The 12,421-nt window shown below is 38.8% G+C and overlaps 1 protein-coding gene across 2 annotated transcripts in view; it reads right to left on the bottom strand.

Annotated features, from left to right (window-relative positions):
* The window catches only part of SCP2 (sterol carrier protein 2), a 124,900-nt gene that overhangs the window by 55,995 nt on the left and 56,484 nt on the right, over positions 1 to 12,421 (bottom strand). For both annotated transcript variants that reach the window (XM_023629861.2, XM_070259949.1), the window contains exons 8-9: positions 2,343 to 2,429; positions 1,023 to 1,173 (exon numbers count right to left, since the gene is read on the bottom strand). In XM_023629861.2, the coding sequence (XP_023485629.1) occupies positions 1,023 to 1,173; positions 2,343 to 2,429 (238 nt within the window). The remainder of the gene's footprint in view (positions 1 to 1,022; positions 1,174 to 2,342; positions 2,430 to 12,421) is intronic.

Genomic DNA, 12,421 nt, shown 5'->3' on the forward strand with positions numbered 1-12,421 from the left:
ACTCAGTTGATTCCATACTACACAGAAAGGTCAAATAAAAAATATCCAGGAGAATGTACGTATTAAATTTTGTACTATGAAGGACAGAATTTTAAATAAGACACATAAAAAGGATTTACAATTCCTAAGGCCATATCTTATGCTAAGTCACTAAAACTTTATCAAACCACAATGTTTAGTTGTGGTAAACAGGCTGAAGAGATTTATCAACAGATCATTATGATTCAGATACACTGAAAAATATGGGGGAATTTCTACATGAAAATAGATCTTCTTTTAGAAGACCATATAGGATTCAAACCATTTTTCCAAAATCCATGTTCTTAATACCCCTTTGGTCTCAGATAATAACACGCAAACTCAACTTTTCTCCGAAGAATAAAACTGTGGTGTAATGCAAAATGTACTATAATCAGAAAACCTGAGTATAAGTTCCACCTCTACCACAGCCTCGCTTTGTGATCTTGGGCACGTTATAGGGGCATTTTCAAATTCAAAGTATCGTTGTAAAATCATTTTGTAAACTGTAATTTACCATATGCTTGTTTATATATGTGTGTATATGTATATATACATATTTTTATATATATGCATGTTATCTTCAAATATTCAACTAACTCTAAGTCTGAATTCTCATATTTTTTACTTCCTCCATTTTGTACTCAATCTTCAATCAAGATTTTTAAAGTGCTACGGGTCAAGAAAGTTCTCTGACAACATCCTTGTTTTTCCCTTAACTCTGTAAGACTGAGGTTCTGGACTTATTTGGTTAATTCAAAATAATTTTTTAAAAATAGCATGTCTAGTTAGTTAAAAGTGCACGCATGGCTCTAGGCTAAGAAGCATTATATTCCCATCAGTTATTTTCTCTTAACAGATTCTTAAGGAGGGGTTATAACATTAAATTTTCTAGACCAATATTTTTAAAGCAAATAACTTCCAGAGCTGATGACAATATGTCATCTTGAAATTTTTAAACAGAAATCCCTCAACTGATTAATAAAACAGAAACTCAGACACACCATTTTAATAATGCTTTTTTCTTCAAATGAGCTTGGCAAATCAGTCACCATCTCTTGCGCCAGAATTTCCACAGCTTTGGATTGCAGGCCGTACTTCTGCACAAACGCTTCACTAGCCAAAACTGCCGCTGCAGCACCGTTGGAAGAGGGACTAAGAGGAGGGAAAAAGAATCATTTACACCGGGTCCACCTCAATCCGAGGACTTCAGACGAGGAGTTCTTTCTATGTGGGAAGAAAGGCTGAGTATGCTTGCTGGTCATTGGACTGTCTTCTCTGTGATATCTACAGTTAAAAATTATACATGCTTCCCACCTGAGGACTGACCTTCTATCAAGAACTTAAGCACTGTCAGTCACTGCTCGGTCTTTAGGAGTCTCTCCAAAAAAGTCCTTATTACAACGAATCCCACATTTGCCTCTGCATAAAGGCAGATGCATAAAACATCTTCTAGTGACTTCTGAAGAGCCCACAAGGTTATTCTATCCAGTACGATAAAGACTCTGCTATAGGCCTAAACTGGCTCCAACTTTGCTATCTCCCAAATAATCAGTCTTGGCATCCTTTTGGAAGCTGAGAAAGGATGGAACAGGAGATATCAGAAAGTCCATGGTTTGGTTAAGACTCTTGAGATCTCCTCAAAATAGATCTTTTCCTTAGGGCAAGCTGTGACGGAAGGTGGTAAACACAAGAAGCCTTCCATGAGTTCAGCTGGACTTTATTAATGGGAAGACCCTCATATTGCAACAGATAAAAGTTGACCCTACTTGTTCAACTGCATCCCAGCCAGCATCTCCAGGGCACAGCCAGGTGATCACTAGGCACAGGCAGGGGCTATGCAGTACTAACTCAGTTTTCTAGGAGACAGATATTGTCAAGCAATTTTCAAGATGCAACTATCATCATTATTAGAGCTATAATTTTTTTCTTCTTGTACATTTACTCTTAGCTACTTTGAGTAAAATTTCCTACAGTAGAAGTACACAGCAGAGAAAACAAAACGCTTAAGGAAAAAACGTTTGGACTCCACTGGCCTCCTAAGCCACATTTAAATGAATAAACACAATTAAAACAAAATAGGTAGAAGTCATGAGAGAAGGAAATATAATATAATTTTCTAGAGAAATTAGAGACAGTCTGTCTCTAAGCAGGAATAGGAAATAGAGTATTCATCCAGAGTGCGGACTACACTGGTAGAAGTTCTATAAAAGCAGATACAGATAGAGATATACCCAGATACAGAGCCTACAGTTACCCAAAGAGGGTCAGGGAGAGGGAGCAGCTACTTCTCTCTAGTAGATATTAAAATGTGTTTTTCTTACCAACACTGTAAGATCGTCAAAAAATCAAAAACTTTTCGAGATGTCATCACATCGTCTAAACTGTATTCCTCTTGGAACTGGGAATACCTAAATACAAAATAAGTAGTTACAGAATGTGAGGTAGCAGTTACAATTTTTGTTGAAGATGTTCTGGTCAAGAAGTTAAAGGGAGAATAATATGTAAATTTTTTTCACAACCAAAAGACTTTTATGAACAGTTTCAATCTTTAATAAATAAGTCATTTGAATTGAATTTTTTTTAAAATCCTAACTCCAAAATACCATATGTTGTATAATAAAAAATTTGTCTGATCTTTGTCCTAGGTTCCTGGCATGGAGCTTCTAAAACCCTTGGAATTTCCTGAGTGACAGAAGTGTCTTTGTTATGCTAACAAGGTGACTCACGATGGGCCCTTTGTTGTGTGTGTGTGTGTGTGTGTGTGTTGGGGGGGGGGCGGGGCGGGTAAGGGAGAAGAGGTAGGGGGCTGGTCACCAGAAAGACCAACCACATGAATACAGGGTTGGGACTTTTGAGCCAATCTGACCCCTCGGGAGAAGAGGGGGGCTGAAGACTGAGTTCAGTCATGTGGCCAATGACCTAATTGAGTATTCCTGCATGACGAAACCCCAGTAAAAACTGTGGACACTGAAGCTTGGTGCAGCTTCCTGGCTGGTGAGCACCTCCATATGCCAGGAGGGTGATGTGCTCTGACTCCATGGGGAAAGGGCATGGAAGCTCTGCATTAGGAACCCTCCCAGACCTCGCCCTATGTCCTCTTCATTTGGCTGTTCCTCAATTGTTATCCTTTATAATAACACTGTAATCATAAATATAGCCGTTGCTGAGTTCTGTGAGTCATTCTAATGAATTATCAAACTGGAAAGAGTCATGGGAACTTTTGAATTTATAGCCAGTTGGTCAGAAGTGCAGGTGACCTGGGGAGCCTACTTGCAGCTAGCATCGGAAGTGAGAGCAGCCTTGTGGAGGACTAAGTCCTTAATTTGGGGATCTGCATTAACTCCAGGTGGACAGTGCCAGAATTGAATTTCAGTACATCCAGTTGGTGTCAGACTAGTTGGAGGTTAAACTAGAATATCTCTTTTTCCCCCTGGAAAATTATAAAATACTAGTTCCTTAAAAGCAAAATTAAATGAATTGCAATTTAGGCAACTTTTGTGGTGAGGATATTATGCAACTACATTTAATGAAGGCTAATGGAGTTCTTAAATAAATGTACAAAACCTGCAATAAATTATCTATATTCTTCAAAAGACATTTCCTTGCTGACCAATGTAAAGAAGAGACTTATTTTTATGCCCCTTTGGCTCCTCTAACAATATAATCAGATGGTTTCAGAAATTGCTCTGGAGAAAATAGCAACTAACAATAGACACCACAAGGGAGTGTCTAGAAGGAAACTTCAAGTGGTGTGGAAATTAGTAAGCAATTCAAATGTTTGGAAATAAAGCCCACGTAACTTATATCTGCACACTAGTGTCTGCACCTTTGCTTCTAAAGTTAACTTTGACCATCACCAAGTTTCAAAACACACTTTATTTGTGCCAGATCCTGTGCTAGGCACTGGGGACATGGACCCAGTCTTCAAGGAATTCTTCAAGGAATTTTGTCTGAATCCATGGCAAACAAATACACCATTCTAATACAATATGGTAAATGCCATGATAGAACTGTTATACAGGGTGTCATGGGAGCACACAGGATGCACATCAAACCCAGATACCAGAGGGAGCTTCCTCTCTGAGGTTACGCAAATAAGAGTAAGTAGGAGATAGATAATTCTGGCAAAAGGATCAGCATATGCAAAGCCTCTTGAAGTGAAATAGTTCATTTAAGCTAGGGCATGAAGTTTGGGAGGGAATATGGAGGCAAGGTGAAGAAAATGGAGCAGGAGAAATGAATAAGGATCAGATCATGAAAGGCAAGTATATGGTGTTTACATTTTATACTGAAAACAAACAGGAACCACAAAAGGATAGTAAGCTGGAGAGTGGCATGATCAGATTTGTATTTCAGGAAGAAGGCTGTGGTATGGAAAAGGGATGATAAAAAAGCATTACCAAAAGCAAATAAACCAACTAAGAGATTAGGACAATAATTAAGGCAAGAAATGACAAGAGCCTAAAGTAGCGAATTGGAAGTGAAAGATGCAGAGAAGGGATGAATTCAAAAGATAGTAAGGAGACACAATCACTAGGATTCTGTTCATCCCCAACTTGTTCACAACTCTATGGGACACTGAGGAAGAAGGCAGAGTCAAGAAGGACTTCGAGCTTCCTATCTTGGATAATTAGGTATATGTTGATGTCATTCACAAGATGGAGAATGCTGAAGGAAAAACAAGGTTCAGGGGAAATGATAAATTCTGTATAGACATGTTGACTCTGAGGCATCTGTGGGATATCTAAGTGGAAACAACTAGAAGAAAGTTATAGATACAGGTCTGAAGGCTCAAGTGGCATGAGCTACCCCTAATCCTATACTACTTATCACAGATTCTCACTACTTTGAATTCTTATAATTTGTGGGGATACAGCTGAGAATAGTTTCTTAATTCCACCTTCTTAGAAATATGTAACAGGGTCTCTCTAATGACTGGTCAGCAAACACATAATTCTCTTTCTTCACTAAACAAGCAAAACGTAGTGCAAGAAGTTAGCATCTAAAATTTATGAGCCAACTTAGAAGGCTATTCTTGGCTGTTTCAAAAAGTTTTAAGTGATGAAGCTGACATCCAGAAATAACATTTGCCCACTCAACATAATTGAGAACTAATAATATGTAATGGAAGATACATAGGGGCAAGAAACTTATCTGTCTTATTCACTGCTGTATCACTAGCAGCTAAAGCAGTGTCTTGCACATAATAGGCTACTGAATACATATTTATTGAATGAACACAATATCTTTAGAAGAATGTTTAATGAGTGGATAAATGAATGCCTGGTTAGGTATGGAGTTAAGTAAGAGAAAAACTTGGAAGCTTCAATACTTTGGGGAAAGTCAAGAGCTGCTCTTTGGTGGCAGGCCCAGTGGCTTAGCAGTTAAATCTGCGCGCTCTGCTTTGGTGGCCTGGGGTTCACAGGTTTGGATCCTGGGCAGGGACCCACACGCCGTTTATCAAGCCATGCTGTGGCAGGTGTCACACATATAAAATAGAGGAAGATGGGCACAGATGTTAACTCAGGGTCACTGTTCCTCAGCAAAAAGAGGAGCACTGGTGGCCGATGTTAGCACACATCTAATCTTCCTCAAAAAACAGAAACAAGAGTGACATTAGCAATATGGCAGCGTGAGCTCATGCGGGAATCTCTCTCTCTTCCAAATTACAACCAAAAAGAGCAACTGCTTTCCAACCAAAAAAAAAATCCTAATAAGAGACATCGTCAAAGACCCACAGCAGCCAAATGACAGAGGGCAGAGAGGTGGGAGCCACCCTTGGAGGAGCTGGAATGGGGTGAGAGAGAAATTCGCTTCCTCCCCTAGAGACTGGGATCACTACCGCGGGTGAGGGAAAGAGCGGGGAAGGGGCCGTGCATCCGGGGATCGTCCAGGACTCCCACAGACCTGTGCAGTGGAAACCCTCTAATTGGGGAAAGCTTTCTCATGGGGGACCCCATGAAGCCAGGGCCCCGGGAGACCAGAGAGCAAGAGCTGACCCAAATCCAGGTCGGCGTGCAAGAGAAAGTGTCCCTCCTCGCCCAACCCATGCTGCGCACCACCATCATGGCTAAAGGTGGATGGCTCAGACCGTGCAGCTCTTGACCCCCATCTAGTGGCGACAGACTGTAACCGCAAACAAATAATAGCATCATGCACAAAAATGGCTCATCTACCATCTAGCAATTTATAAAAGCTCCAGACCACAAGGAAAACAATAAAAACACAGAAGTATGTCCTGAGGACTTGGAAATAGGTAAACTAAGTGAAAATGAGTTCAAAATAGCTATCATCAAAATACTCAATGAGGTAAAGGGAAATATAGAGATTCAAGTCAATGAGTTCTAGAGTTACTTCACAAAAGAGATTGAAAGTATAAAGAAGAATCAATCAGAAATACTAGAGATGAAAAATACAATGGATCATATAAAACAGAATACACATTCCCTGAATGCCTGTGTAGACAGCATAGAGTAGCAAATTAGCATAATCAAAGATACACAGGCTGAATGGCTCCAGACAGAGGAAGAAAGCGAAACAAGAATTTAAAAAACCGAAGAAAATCTCTGAGAAATAGCTGATTCAATGAGAAAAGGCAACTTAAGAATAATTGGAATTCCTCAGGGCGCGGAAAAGGAAAATGGAGCAGAAAGTGTACTCAATGAAATAATAGAAGAGAACTTCCCAAATCTAGGGATTGAGAGAGAAATGTGTGTGGAGGAAGCTTTCAGATCTCCTAGATTTGTCAATGTAAAAAGACCTACTGCGAAGCATCTACTAGTAAAAATGGCAAAAATGAATGACAAAGAAAGAATACTCAGGACAGCAAGGCAGAAGAAAATAACCTACAAAGGAACCCCATCAGACTTTCAGCGGATTTCTCTACAGAAACCTTACAAGCTAGGAGAGATTTGAGGGACATATTCAAAACTTTAAAGGATAAAAATCCGCAGCCAAGAATACTCTACCCAGCAAAAATATCCTTCAGATATGAGGGAGAAATTAAATCTTTTCCATACAAACAAAAGCTAAGGGATTTCATAGCCACAAGACCTCCACTACAAGAAATCCTCAAGCCTTTCGTGAAAAAAGAAAAAAAGGGAGAAAGGGGTTGAAAAACACACAGTAGGGAGAGAACTACATAGAATCGGAATAGGATAGCAAATATTCAACTATAGCATTGGATAAAGGGAAGGAAATCACCATAGCAAAGACAATCTTGTCACTCTAACCACAAACTCACAATACAAGTTGGAATAAGATATGAAAATAATAATTTAGGAGGGGAGGAGAAAAGGGACTGAATCAGTCTAGACTAAGTAAGTAAGAGACCACCAGAAAATGGACCATGTTATACACAAGATTCTGAATACAAACTTCAGGGTAGCCACTAAACTAAAAAACAGAACAGAGACACAAAACATAAATAAGGAAAAATCTAAGAAACCCAGCATAAGAAATTGCAGAAGTCAATGGGTAGGCTAAAACACACAGGACGAGAAACAAAGGAAATGCAGGAAAACTGGAAAATGAGCAACAGAATGACAGCATTAAGCCCTCATGCATCAATAATCACCCTCAACATAAACGGATTTAACTCTCCAATAAAAAGACACGGAGTGCCAAAATGGATTAAAGAACAAGATCCAACAATTTGTTGCCTCCAGGAAACAGACCTCACCTCCAAGGACAAGCACAGGCTCAGAGTGAAGGGGTAGAAGACAATACTCCAAGAAAATAGCAAACAAAAGAAAGCAGGTGTCACAATACTTATATAAGACAAAACAGACTTCAAGATAAGGCAGGTAAAGAGAGACACAGACGGCCAATATATAATGATCAAAGGGACGCTTCATCAAGAAGAAATAACGCTTATAAATATCTATGCACCCAACATAGGAGCACCAAAGTTCATAAAGCAACTATTAACAGACCTAAAAGAAGATATCAAAAATAACACAATAATAGTGGGGGACCTCAACACCCCACTCACATCAATGGACAGATCATCCAGACAGAAAATCAACAAAGAAACAGTGGAGCTAAACAAAAAGCTAAAACAGTTGAACTTAATAGACATATATAGAACACTCCATCCAAAAACAGCAGAATTACACATTCTTCTCAAGCACTCACGGAACAGTCTCAGGGATAGACCATATGTTGGGAAACAAGGCAAGCCTCTACAAATTTAAAAAAATTGAAATAATAACAAGCATATTCTCCGACCATAATGCTATAAAGCTAGAAATTAATTACAAGAAAAAAGCTGAGGGGCCGGTCCGGTGGCACAGTGGTTAAGTGTGCACGTTCCGCTTCTCAGCGGACAGCCCACGGTTCGCCGGTTCAGATCCCGGGTGCGGACATGGCACCGCTTGGCAAAAGCCATGCTGTGGCAGGCGTCCCACATATAAAGTAGAGGAAGATGGACATGGATGTTAGCTCAGGGCCAGTCTTCCTCAGCAAAAAGAGGAAGATTGGCAGCAGATGTTAGCTCAGGGCTAATCTTCCTCAAAAAGACTGCAAAAAAAAAACCCCAAAAAACAGACATTGCTTGTTCCTATCACCTTCACGTACAATGTGTCAATTAAGAAGACTTAACAAAAAAAAGAAAAGAAAAAAAAAAGCTGAGAAAGGCACAAAGATGTAGAGACTAAACAATACACTACTGAACAAGCAATGGATCATTGAAGAAATTAAAGAAGAAATCAAAAAATACCTGGAAACTAATGAAAATGATAACATGGCATACCAACTCATATGGGATACAGCAAAAGCTGTATTAAGAGGAAAATTCATCACAATACAGGCACATCTTAACAAACAAGAAAAACCCCAAATTAGCAATCTTAAACTACACCTAACTGAACTAGAGAAAGAAGAACAAACAAAGCCCAAAGTCAGCAGAAGGAGAGAAATAATAAAAATCAGAGCAGAAATAAATGCTATTGAAGCAAAAAAGGCAGTAGAAAGGATCAATGAAACAAAGAGCTGGTTCTTTGAGAAGATAAACAAAATTGACAAACCCCTAGTCAGACTTACAGAGAAAAAAAGGGAGAAAGCTCAAATAAACAAAATCAGAAATGAAAGAGGAGAAACAACAACAGACTCTGGAGAAATACAACAGATTATAAGAGAATACTACGAAAAACTATATGCCAGCAAAATGGATAACCTATAGGAAAACCTAGATAACCTAGAGGAAATGGATAAATTCTTGGACTCCTACAATCTCCCAAAGCTCAGTCAAGAAGAAGCAGACAATTTGAACAGACCAATCACAAGGAAACAGATTGAAACAGCCATCAAAAGCATCCCAAAGAATAAAACCCCAGGACCAGATGGCTTTCCCGGGGAATTCTACCAAACTTTCAGAGAGGATTTAATACCTATCCTTTTCAAGCTATTCCAAAAAATTAGGGAGGATGGAACACTTCCTAACACATTCTATGAGGCCAACATCACACTGATACCAAAGCCTGACAAGGACACCACGAAAAAAGAGAACTACAGGCCAACATCACTGATGAACATAGATGCAAAAATCATCAACAAAATTTTGGCCACCAGAATTCAGCAATTCATCAAAAGGATCATACATCATGATCAAGTGGGATTCATACCAGGGACACAGGGATAGCTCAACATCCACAAATCAATCAACGTGATACACCACATCAAGAAAGTGAGGAATAAAAACCACAGGATCATCTCAATAGATGCAGAGAAAGCATTTGACAAGATCCAACAGCCATTTATGATAAAAACTCTGAACAAAATGGGCATAGCAGGGAACTACCTCAACATAATAAAGGCCATATATGACAAACCCACAGCTGACATCATACTCAATAGGCAAAAACTGAGTGCCATCCACCTGAAAACAGGAACGAGACAAGGATGCCCTCTATCACCACTCTTATTTAAGATACTACTGGAGGTTTTGGCCAGAGCAATTAGGAAAGTAAAAGAAATAAAAGGAATCCAAATAGGGAGGGAAGAAGTGAAACTCTCGCTGTTTGCAGATGACATGATCTTATATATAGAAAACCCCAAAGAATCCATTGGAAAACTTTTAGAAGTAATCAACAACTACAGCAAAGTTGCAGGGTATAAAATCAATTTACATAAATCAGTAGCATTTCTATACTCTAACAACGAACTAACAGAAAAAGAACTCAAGAACACAATACCATTCACAATCCACTACAAAAAGAATAAAATACCTTGGGGTGAATTTAACTAGGGAAGTGAAAGACTTATACAACAAAAATTACAAGGCTTTTTGAAAGAAATGGATGATGACATAAAGAGATGGAAAGACATTCCATGTACATGGATTGGAAGAATAAACATAGTTAAAATGTCCGTTCTACCTAAAGCAATCTACAGATTCAATGCCATCCCAATCAGAATCCCAGTGACATTCTTTACAGAATTAGAACAAAGAATCCTAAAATTCATATGGGGCAACAAAAGACCCAGAATTGCTAAAGCAATCCTGAGAAAAAAGAACAAAACGGGAGGCATCACAATCCCTGACTTCAAAACATACTACAAAGCTACAGTAATCAAAACAGCATGGTACTGGTACAAAAACAGGTGCACAGATCAATGGAACAGAATTGAAAGCCCAGAAATAAAACCACACATCTATGGACAGCTTATCTTCAACAAAGGAGCTGACGGCATGCAATGGAGAAAAGAAAGTCTTTTCAACAAATGGTGCTGGGGAAACTGGAAAGCCATATGTAAAAGAATGAAAATTGACCATTCTTTCTCACCATTCACCAAAACAAACTCAAAATGGATCAAAGACCTAAAGGTGAGACCTGAAACCATAAGGCTTCTAGAAGAAAATATAGGCAGTCCACTCTTTGACATCAGTGTCAAAAGGACCTTTTCGGACACCATGTCTTCTCAGAGAAGGGAAACAATAGAAAGAATAAACAAATGGGACTTCATCAGACTAAAGAGCTTCTTCAAGGCAAATGAAAACAGGATTGAAACAAAAAAACAACCCACTAACTGGGAAAAAATATTTGCAAGTCATATATCTGACAAAGGCTTAATATCCATAATATATAAAGAACTCACACAACTCAAGAACAAAAATCAAACAACCTGATCAAAAAATGGGCTGGAGACATGAACAGACATTTCTCCAAAGAAGATATACGGATGGCCAATAGGCACAAGAAAAGATGCTCATCATCGCTGTGCATCAGGGAAATGCAAATCAAAACTACACTAAGATATCACCTTACACCCATTAGAATGACAAAAATATCTAAATCTGATAGTAACAAATGTTGGAGAGGTTGCGGAGAGAATGGAACCCTCATACACTGCTGGTGGGAATGCAAACTAGTGCAGCCACTATGGGAAACAGTATGGAGATTCTTCAAAAAATTAAAAATAGAACTACCATACGATCCAGCTATCTCACTACTGGGTATCTATCCAAAGAGCTGGAAGTCAGCAATCCCAAAAGTCCCATGCACCCCAATGTTCATCGCAGCATTATTTACAATAGCCAAGACATGGAAGCAACCTAAGTGCCCATCAACAGATGAATGGATAAAGAAGATGTGGTATATACATACAATGGAATACTACTCAGCTGCAAAAAAGAACAAAATCATTCCATTTGCAACAACATGGATGGACCTTGAGGGAATTATGTTAAGTGAAATAAGCCAGATAGAGAAGGACAATCTCTGTATGACTCCACTCATATGAGGAATTTAAACAGGTGGACAAAGAGAACAGATTAGTGGCTACCAGGGGAAAGGAGGGGTGGGGGATGAGCACAAAGGGTGAAGTGGTGCACCTACAACACGACTGACAGACAATAACGTACAACTGAAATTTCACAAGATTGCAACCTATCATTAACTCAATAAAAAAATTTTTTAAAAAGAAGAAAAAAGAGCTGTTTTTTGGACTCTCAGTGCTAGGAAACCTCAATGCTGTCAATTCCTCAATATGTTGGTATAGTTGTTTACTAGTTTCAGGAAATCACAAGGATTTTTAATGGTTCTCCAAGTTATACGGACAAAGAAATCAGCTCTAGACCATCTTTATGGGCTTAAGCTGCTCATCCTAACTCTACTACTCAGTAACAGCAAAGTTTTATTGAACATACACCATGTTCAAATACTCTGATAAATATACAAAGATAAGACATAATCTCTGCTCAAGGATCATCATCATCAGAGGAGAAACACACAAATAACTATCATACAGTGTGATGTGTTATAATAGAGATATACAGACAGTGTAATGAAGCTCATGAGAAAAAATAATTATGCCCAGGTAGTGTCAAGAAGGTAATAAGAGAAGCAATGATATTTGGGTTGAGTAAGTAGATATTCACCAAACAAAAGAAAGGCAGAAG

Source organism: Equus caballus, chromosome 2 (assembly GCF_041296265.1).
Source record: "Equus caballus isolate H_3958 breed thoroughbred chromosome 2, TB-T2T, whole genome shotgun sequence".
Taxonomy (NCBI): domain Eukaryota; kingdom Metazoa; phylum Chordata; class Mammalia; order Perissodactyla; family Equidae; genus Equus; species Equus caballus.